This window comes from Temnothorax americanus, unplaced genomic scaffold (assembly GCF_048541705.1).
Source record: "Temnothorax americanus isolate GAGA-0224 unplaced genomic scaffold, ASM4854170v1 Scaffold2, whole genome shotgun sequence".
Lineage (NCBI taxonomy): Eukaryota > Metazoa > Arthropoda > Insecta > Hymenoptera > Formicidae > Temnothorax > Temnothorax americanus.
The window spans coordinates 3674000-3684048 of NW_027509338.1; the positions used below are offsets into that span (position 1 = coordinate 3674000).

The window sequence follows — 10049 nt, forward strand, 5'->3', positions numbered from 1 at the left end:
ATTCTTTTTATCAAGATTATATAAATATATTTAAATTCCGCTTATACATATAGATAGATTTTAAAGAATGTATACTAGCTATCATTTACATGTGCAATAAATATATATAGCGCGTTGAAGCCGTCGAATTATCACCGCTTATCGAATATTGCTTTTATCGCTGCTTTCAGGTGACTGCTCGCTACCGAGTATGACATGTCCACCTGGCTCGGAATACCTTATGTGCCTCGATTATCTTTTCGTGGACCAGAAAAAGCTGTTTGAGGGGGTGAGCACTCGACTTTGCCAAGAGATCGATATAGGGTAAACTGAGGCGAATAGGATCAATATAAGCTTTAAGACAGTTTTCATTAGTGTTTTGTTCCAAATGAGCTGTTTTAACGTACCAATAATTACCTCCGCGCGTTTTCTCCGCACCGGAAATAATAGACAACAGCTCTGTATTGTGTGTAATTTAGTGTCAGTCGATAATAGAAGCGTTAGAGATCGTGAGTGAACGAAGAAATTTTGGCGCTAATCGCTAATGTAAAATCGCGATCCCAATTTTGTGACTTTGTAACGAAAAGTTATATTGAAACTTGTGCAAATTATAATAATTTTTACAGTGTATATTTGCTAAATCAGTCTAGTAAGTAGTTTAAATAATATATATATTATTAAGATAGTTTGGAGAAAACGAATATACTTTATGTAGTCGACATACGGGATTAATCGGATCATCTTTTCCGGGGTGATTTGGATCATGAAATTTTATAGCTATTACAACAAAAGTCTTTTAAATTGTTCGATTCCTAGATAGTTTGTACGTACAATCGTAAATCAACTAATGAGTCATGGTCTCAATAAGAAACAATGAACGAAAAGCTATGCAGAAAGTAAAGTCTGGAAAAATGACTTTGCGTTGAGTTGTTGATTGCTGTAAGGTTTCAGGAACTGGCATTGCATTTACTGCAATGAAAAATTCAGCCATCCACTTGTGAAATGTCCGTATTTATAGTCCGTTTTTATATTTCAAAAACTTAAATAATATCTTAAGTAATGTCTTAAGATGCTAATACGGCAAAGTGATTGGTTTATGACATATTAAGATTTTTCTTAAGACGGTCTTAAATATAAGATCTGATTATGAATACCGGCCGAAGACTGGATTCAGTGCAACAAATGAAGAATGGTGTCACGAGAACTGTGCTAATAGAAAGGGTAAAAAAAAGGACTATTTTACTTCCAAATTCTGTGTTAAATAAATTATTTTTGTCTAATGTAAGTAGTTTATTTCAAAGAGTTTGTTAATTTTCAAACAGTATTGTTTTTATTTTCAATGCAAGTAATTTATTTCAAAGAATATGTTGATTTATTTTTATTTTTTTTTGGACCTAAACTGGTGATCCGCTTCGCTCCCAATTTCGGGGCGAATCGGATAATTCTCTTTTTCTCATTTTTTGTTGTTGTGCAGTAAGAAATATCATGTTTATGTATTATTATTATTATTATATGAAATCCAAGTTAAAGTTATAAAGATTAAGAATCTATAATAAAATTAAGTAACAAAATTTGTTTTTGTTTACTTTTTTACCCAGAAAGTAAAATTGATCCGATTCGCCTCGGTCTACCCTAAAGTATAACATTGCTCTTCTTGAGACCGCGCGCGAATATATGTAATTCCAGATCCGCGATACGAGTGTGATTTTACGATTACTACCTGAGTAAATAACGAAGCCACGTTTGCTGCGCGTGATATAATAGTCTCATCATTTGTATTATGATAAACGCATCATTTTGTACGTAACCGTATATAATTACAACATTATTATAATTAATATGAAATTATAATCTCATTATATACAATCGTATTTTCTATTTTTTATATTATGACAAATATCCACTGAATTACGATTTGATAATTGGGCAGTAGATATACCTAATAACTTTATTCTTATCACTTAATGAATACGATATAATTTTATATATCTATATATAATCTAATTTTTATTTATTTACTATATTACATTGCATATATATATATATATATATATATTACGTTACTGTTATTAACTAAAACACTATTATAAATTTTGGTTTTTAACACTACGTTATCTTTTTTTAGGATGAACCATTAAGCAAAAAGTGCTATTTGCGTAATAGTGATAGTGCTAGTGATAGTGATAGTGATATGTGTGATATTATATGTGACAGTGATAAGTGTACCAGTGCGTATTAACACAGAAAACACACACACACACACACACACACACACACAAAGTGCAATAATAAACTTACACTGTATTTCTCATTATTTCTTTTCTGATATGACAATCTTCCCGATTGAAAAATGAGTGAGCAAAGGTACGTGCAATCTTTTGATAAGGCATGGGAAAATATAGTATTTTCTTTGCAAATATTTGCAATAAAACCACCTATCTCCTGTGTAATTATGAACCCTCTCTTGTAAAAAAATATAACCCTGATAGACATTATGAAAAAAAAAAACATCTTATGGCTCGTCTGCAATAGCCGCAACAGTATGCAGTAAGACGTAAGCAGTAAGCTGTTGCCTAATGGGATTTTTACAATTCAAGAATAATCGACTGTGGTTGGTCAATAGCTTACTACTCACGTCTTACTGCATACTTTTCCGGCTATTGTAGACGAGCCATTAATAAGTATTCGCAATATGTGGACGAGAAGAAATTTAATTTAATTGAAGGATTAAAATTAGTTTATCAAGAAAAGTCGTAGTGCGAATTCTCATATAATGCTACACCTTCGGTAAAAGCTCTTACAGCATCGGAACGCATGATCGGATTTCGTCGAATTCCTTATCAAATATGCGAGCATATCAAGCGCGAGTCTCCCTTGATTCAAAACATATTTATTTTATATCGCCTGCTGCAAAGACGAGCCGATGATTACGTTTCGATGACGTGTTTCGAGCATGGAAACCGGTCCTCGGTTGCGGCCGGAAATAAACCAGTGACTCAGTGAACCCACATAAGCTACGAGAGCGACACGCTGAGCGAAAAAATATCAGAGCAATCCGAGATTGTAAATTGAAGCGATAGCTCCAAGGTTCAGAGCGAAAGGCGTCAAATCGCCAAGTTCGCGAGTGCAATAAAGTGAGTGAAATCCACCAACAACTATCCGTCTTATTATTTATGACTTTCCTCTTCTTATATTTGCGGAGTGACTCCGGCCGTCATATCGTGCCCCTGGACCCCTATTCTGTAACTCGTAACGACAGCGTCGATATCGTTACGTTGTCGTTGCGCAGGTATACTATATGGAAAAAAAGCTGCGCAACGACGATATAACGATACCGACACTGTCGTTAGAGTTACAGAAAGAGCGTCGACGCGTACTGAGCGGACCGACAATATATACTGATTCAAACATAAATGATACGGTCAATGTATTTATAAGGTAGTCCTTTCGCAGCACCTATTATAGTCAAGTAGCAGTCCGTCATAAGGTAATTGAAAACAAACATATTACAACATCCTAATAATTATAATAATATAAAATATAATTTTTTACGCACGATTTAATCGTATTTAATTATTTACTAATTAAAAAAATAACACAATAGTAGTGCGGTTGGACTCGATTTAGGTCAGAATCCGAGTCCAACCGCACTACTATTGTGTTATTTCTTTAATTAGTAAATAATTAAATACGATTAAATCGTGCGTGAAAAATTATATTTTATATTATTCTAATTATTGGGATGTTGCAATATGTTTGTTTTCAATTACCTTATGACGGACTGCTACTTGACTAGGTCATTTACATAGCAATAAATAGCTCGTCGAATTATCGTCTTTTATCGAATATTGCTTTTACCTGCTTTCAGGTGACTGCTCGCCACCGAGTATGACATGTCCACCTGGCTTGGAATACCTTATGGGCCTCGATTATCTTTTCGTGGACCAGAAAAATAAGTTGTTTGAAGGTGATCACTTGACTTTGCCATAAGAGATATAGGGTGGAAGCAAATCGGATCGCAGGTCGAATTGGATCAATATAAGCTTTAAGACAGTTTTCGATCGTGTTTGTTCCAAATGAGCTGTTTTAACGTACCAATTTATACTTCCGTGCGTTTCCTCCGCACCGGAAACAATAAATAGACAAGAACTCTGTATTGCGTGTATTTTAGTGTCAGTAGAAGCGTAGAGATCGTGAGTGAACGTAGAAAGAGTGATGACAAAAAGACCTGTTTTTTCGCCCATTTTGGGGGACATCGAATTTCAAACATTTTTTTATGCCAAATAGTACTATTAGATGAAACATTAATCCCAGTAAAATTTCAAGATGAGCATAGGCACAGTTCCGGAGATACAAGGGGTTGAAAATACGGGATATCGAAAATTTATATAAAGGTAACTTTGTCATTTTTAGAGATATTTTAAATCCGCAAGCGGGTGCTGTTTCGGAATCGTTTGTATACCCGATTCCGAAACAGCATCCGCTTGTGGATTTAAAATATCTCTAAAAATAGCTCTTACCCCAATTTTGAAAATTCGGTACAATCACCCCTTAGGGTACAAACAAAACTGGCGGTGGTGCAAACGGGTTACAAACGATTCTGAAACAGCACCAGCTCGCGGATTTAAAATATCTCTAAAAATGACAAAGTTACCCTTATACGAATTTTCGATATCCCGTATTTTTACCCCCCTTGTATCTCCGGAACCGTGCCTATGCTCATCTTGAAATTTTATTGGGATTAATGTTTCATCTAATAGTACTATTTAGCATAAAAAAATGTTTGAAATTCGAGGTCCCAAAAATGGGCGAAATTTGCCACTTTGTAACGAAAAGGTATATTGAAACTTATGCGAATTATAATAATTTTTACAGTGTATATTTGCTAAATTAGTCTAGTAAGTAGTTTAAATAATATTATTAAGATAGTTTGGAGAAAACAAATGTACTTTATGAAGTCGACATACGGGGTTAATCGAATTATTTTTTTCGGGGTGATTTGTATCATGAAATTGTTCGATATTTTATAGCTAAAATTTAAGTAATGTCTTAAGATGCTAATACTATGAATACCGGCCGAAGACTGGATTCAGTGCAACAAATGGGAAGAATGGTGTCACGAGAACTGTGCTAATAGACAGGGTAAAAAAGGACCGTTTACTTCTGAATTTCCAAACAGTATTGTTTTTATTTTCAATGCAAGTAATTTATTTCAAAGAATATGTTGATTTTTATTTTTATTTCTTTTGGAACTAAATTGGTAATCCGCTTCGCCCTCAATTTCGGGGCGAATCGGATAATTCTCTTTTTCTCATTTTTTCGTTGTCCAATAAGAAATAAGTATCATGTTTATGTATTATTTTATTATATGAAATCCAAGTTAAAATTATAAAGATTAAGAATCTATAATAAAATCAAGTGTTTTTGATTACATTTTTACCCAGAAAGTAAAATTGATCCGATTCGCCTCGGTCTACCCTAAGTATAACATTGCTCTTCTTGAAACCGCGCTCGAATATATGTAATTCCAGATCCGCGAAGCTCGAGTGTGATTTTACGGTTACTCCCTGAGTAAATAACGGAGCCACGTTTACTGCGCGCGGTATAATAGTCTCATCATTTGTATTATGATAAACGCATAATTTTGTACGTAACCGTATAATTACAAGATTATTATAATTAATATGAATTTATACTCTCATTATACACAATCGTATTTTCTATTTTATATTATGACAAATATCTCCATTGAATTACGATTTGATAATTGCGCGGTAAATACCTAATAACTTTATTCTTATCACTTAATGAATACGATATAAAATTTTATATATCTAATTTTATTTTAATTTATCCACTATATTACATTGCATATATTACGTTACTGTTACTAACTAAAACACTATTACACATTTTGCTTTTTAACATATTACGTTATCTTTTTTTAGGATGGCAAGCTAGGAGGGACAAGTTTCTTATTACGGATAACAGAGGCGAGCAGGTGTTTTACATAGAGCAGGAATATCGAACCTGGTGGGGATTCTGCCTGAGAAAGTATAATTCAATATGCGAATACATCGCGTACGACAGAAATCGACAAGAGATTCTTCGTTTGGTTCGTCCCTTCAGCAATTCCTTCTGCGAGCTACCGGTAGTTTCGTTATTAGAGTTTATACAATGCATTTGTTAGGGCTATCTCTATACGAAATATCTTAGAAACTAGAAAAGAAATATCTTCCATTGTTGTATTCTTCGAGAAATTTAATTTTAAATTTCTTTCTTAAATAGAAAAAAATTAATAAATTTACCATTTTTTATGACATATATAATTAACTTCTAGAAATCTTATAATATATAATGTATTTAGTAAATTTTAGAATTCAGTTTAAAAATAAAAATTATAAATTTAATTTACAACTTAATATTTAATTTTATTGGCAAATTAATTCTGAATAAATTTAAAATTCTGAAGTAAAAAAAATTCTAAAAATGATAATTCAATGTAAATTCTTCTTTTGCTTCCTCATAGAGAAAGTTTTGTTTTCGTAAAAAAAAATTTTTTCTAGTTGCTTTTACCAATGTGTTCAGAATGTTCTAAAACGTCGAAAAATCGCTATTTTAAAAAATGTCGGTATGTGTGTATGTATGTGTGTATGTGTGTATGAGTGTATGTCTGTGCCAAATTTACCGAAATTTCTATAACTTCAGAACTGATCAACCAAATCTTAACGAATTGTATATGAAATAGGGGTAGAAAAGACTGAAGAATATAATAGAATTAATAAAAATTGCTAATAATCAAGGGGTTCTTTTTTAATAAAATTTTGAATTTTTGCAGAAATGTTTGTTTATGCTTTAATTTCCGCAAATTTGGAGATATCGATCTATTTCTAATTTTATTATATTTTTCAGTCTTTTTTCTACCCCTATTTCATATATAATTCTTTAAGATTTGGTTGATTAGACTCAGCTTTATACGTGATCAAAGGCCCCTAATTTTTAGAAAAATGTTTGTAATAGCTTTAACTCCTGTAAATTTTAAGATATCGGTTTATTTTTAATTTTGTTATATTCTTCAGTCTTCTCTATTTCTATTTTATATAGTTCTTTAATGGCGGTATTCATAGTCGGGTCTTATATTCAAGTTAAAAACGAGATGCAAGTACTAGTTGCTCTAACTTCCGCAAATATTGAGATATCGGGCTGCTTCTTTTTTTTTAATCAATAGAGTATCATTCAAGGAAGGTCGGTATTGAATTTGGCGATGATCGGTAAAGGAGTTTTTTGCAAGTAGAAACTTTTGCTCACAAAGCTTCCTCTATGAGGAAGCCAAAACAAATAGAGGAAGCTTTGTGAGCAAAGGTTTCTACTTACGCACACTTAAAAACTATGAGGAAGCAATGTGCAGGTTTTTTGACAAGTTATTATTATTCAATATACACTCTAAACAGACATGACAATGTCGATTTCCTATTTAGCATGTATTTCGGCAAATAATGTATTTATTTGTTTGCTTACGGCGTATGTCTAAAAGGATATAGAACGCAATAAAAATTAAACATGTAATTGCTAAATAATTGGAATCGAATTCATCTCGTAACTTATTTTATTAAAATTCCAATATTAAATACGACTGTGAAATAAATCCTTACGTACGTATATGAGAACACAAATCTTAGATTATCAATAAATTTAATTTTTTTAATTCAATTATAACCAGATTTGATTAACAGATGACTGAAGTTTTTTTTTCATAGGTTTTAGAAGTGTATTCCGGAACTACTCTATTGGGCAGCGTTACTCAAGAGTGGAGTTTTCTACGAGCAAAGTTTTATATTCGCGATGCATTCGACCAGGCAGTATTGATGATAAAAAGACCATCTACTATTTTATGTAGTGACTTCATTTTTGAGGTATTGCAACATATTCCATGTCTTACAAAATTTATGCCACTTATGATATTTAATTATCATCATCATCATTATTATTACATATCATATTAACATTTTTTAAAATTGTTTTTCTTAAAATTAATTTCGAGTTTTCGGAAGATTTTTGAAAATAAAATACAAAACTTAAGAACAAATGATAGTGAATAATACGATATTACAAACTTGACATATGTTGCGTAAAATGGATTTTTAACATTGTTCGGTCAATAATTAAATCCGCAGGTCAAATCTATGGATGCGCAGCATGTCGTCGGTATGATTCGAAAGCCTTGGAGAGGCTTTTGTGAAGAGATGTTCAACGTTTCGGATAAATTCGGCATTAACTTTCCGCGCGATCTCGACGTGAAAATAAAAGCCGTACTGCTGGGAGCGACTATTCTAATAGTGAGTATCGTGAAAATACTATAAACAATTGGTTATTTAAGAAAAAAGATACGAAAAAAAAGATGGGAAGAAATATTGCTGCGAAAAAGGAATATTTTAATTCCAATATTAATATCAGCGTAGTTAATTGATTTTGACTGATTTTTATTAAGAAATTAAAGTTAAATTGCGAAGAAATATTTCTAATAAATATTAGTATGAATACAATTTAATTTTTAATATATAATATGTTGACTTATATCTCTTTTAATGTTTTAGGACCGCTTGTATTTCGGAAGAGAGAGTCGAAATAGATAAGTCAATCTGTTTCAATTTAAAAAGAAAAGCGATTCGTCTATGTTAGCTTTATACGTCCATCAAAAATATTTTGTTACGTATCAAACCGCTTCGAAAGATTTTTAAGTATAGAATGCAACGTAAATGAAGGCAAGCGCCGTCATACTCAGGGTGGTATCTTATTAAGCATGTATTGTAAGATAACTTACAATTATATAGTATAGATGGTTACCCCATTTTTTAATAGTTTTATGAAAATAAACTTTATTATTTTTATATATAACTAAACTGTGTTCAAGTATACTTACAGTTGCGCTTACATTCGCGCGTAGATGTAATCGAACTTCGTGTCTATTGCAGAGTTCGATCTCAAAGACCTCCCTATTTTATTATCAACAATAGTTTGTCCGCATCTAAATCGTTACTCATTAATGCAATGCATTTATCTTCCTAGGTCGTTTCCCAAATATCGTTTAACATAATAAATAACAGAGAGAAGAATGAGAGTGGTCACGCCCGCCTCTATGTGCACAAAACGTGCACATTAAACTACATAGCCATGTCCACGAAAATTTCTAACGCGGACGTGACCACTCTCATTCTTCTCTCTGATAAATAATATAAACTGCCTTCATATACACATACAGTAGTATAAAAGATAATTGTTTCAATCCGTATGAAGACTGGACTCTTCGTTCTTTGCTGAACATAAATTGTATAAATAATTTCGGAATTTCGTTAATTATAAAGTGTTATTTATGTAAAACAAGAATCGGCTATTAACGGATGGCATTAACGTGATATAAGAAACAAACATTTAAATTGAATACAATATACAATTTGTGCATCGTTATAATTTCAACCTTCACACAATATTTTGTTACGTAATAACAGTTTTGCATATTTGTCCTACAGAAAAAAGTGCTTATTCAATAAAATGTATATTACACATTTCTTGTATTTTTGTTAGAATATTGAAATTGATCCTTAGCCTAAGTAGGTATATCCGTATTAATTATATCAATAATAAATATATTTTTCTTTTATATATTGAATGATATTGAAATTCATATTAAAGTTTACGTTTATTACATGTCTAATTTTAAATGTTTTTTTTTGCGACCACCCTCTATTGTTAATGTTTTTTAAATTAATAATAGATATACTATTAACATAACATGATGATATGATAACAGGATGGCATGAAGTCGCGATCTTAAAAAATATATATGATGAGTTCAATCTATCCTACTTTTCAATGCTATAGATTCATAAATTAAAGATATATAAGATATATTTTACTGTGTAATTTGTTTGATGTATATATAAAATTATTTATCTATAACGATAAAAAGTATACAAAATAAATGTAAATTAACGACACAATCAGTTCGAAAAATTACCCGAGCAATATAAACGCTCTCAATATTTCACTCGAGTATCGGGAATTAAAAAGCC

At 31.6% G+C, this 10049-nt stretch overlaps 1 protein-coding gene across 5 annotated transcripts in view; it reads left to right on the forward strand.

Annotated features, from left to right (window-relative positions):
* LOC143896963 (phospholipid scramblase 1) overlaps nucleotides 1-9684 on the forward strand; it is a 28946-nt gene extending 19262 nt beyond the window's left edge. For 2 of the 5 annotated variants that reach the window (XM_077405180.1, XM_077405181.1), the window contains exons 2-7: nucleotides 171-268; nucleotides 3848-3946; nucleotides 5928-6130; nucleotides 7737-7892; nucleotides 8154-8315; nucleotides 8574-9684. In XM_077405180.1, coding sequence (XP_077261306.1) covers nucleotides 3868-3946; nucleotides 5928-6130; nucleotides 7737-7892; nucleotides 8154-8315; nucleotides 8574-8612 — 639 coding nt within the window. In that variant the 5' untranslated portion in view covers nucleotides 171-268; nucleotides 3848-3867 and the 3' untranslated portion in view covers nucleotides 8613-9684. Of the gene's footprint in view, nucleotides 1-170; nucleotides 269-2515; nucleotides 3114-3394; nucleotides 3418-3847; nucleotides 3947-5927; nucleotides 6131-7736; nucleotides 7893-8153; nucleotides 8316-8573 lie in introns of those variants that run through there. The other 3 variants (XM_077405182.1, XM_077405183.1, XM_077405176.1) reach the window with 3 other exon arrangements.
* The last annotated feature ends 365 nt before the right edge of the window (nucleotides 9685-10049 follow it).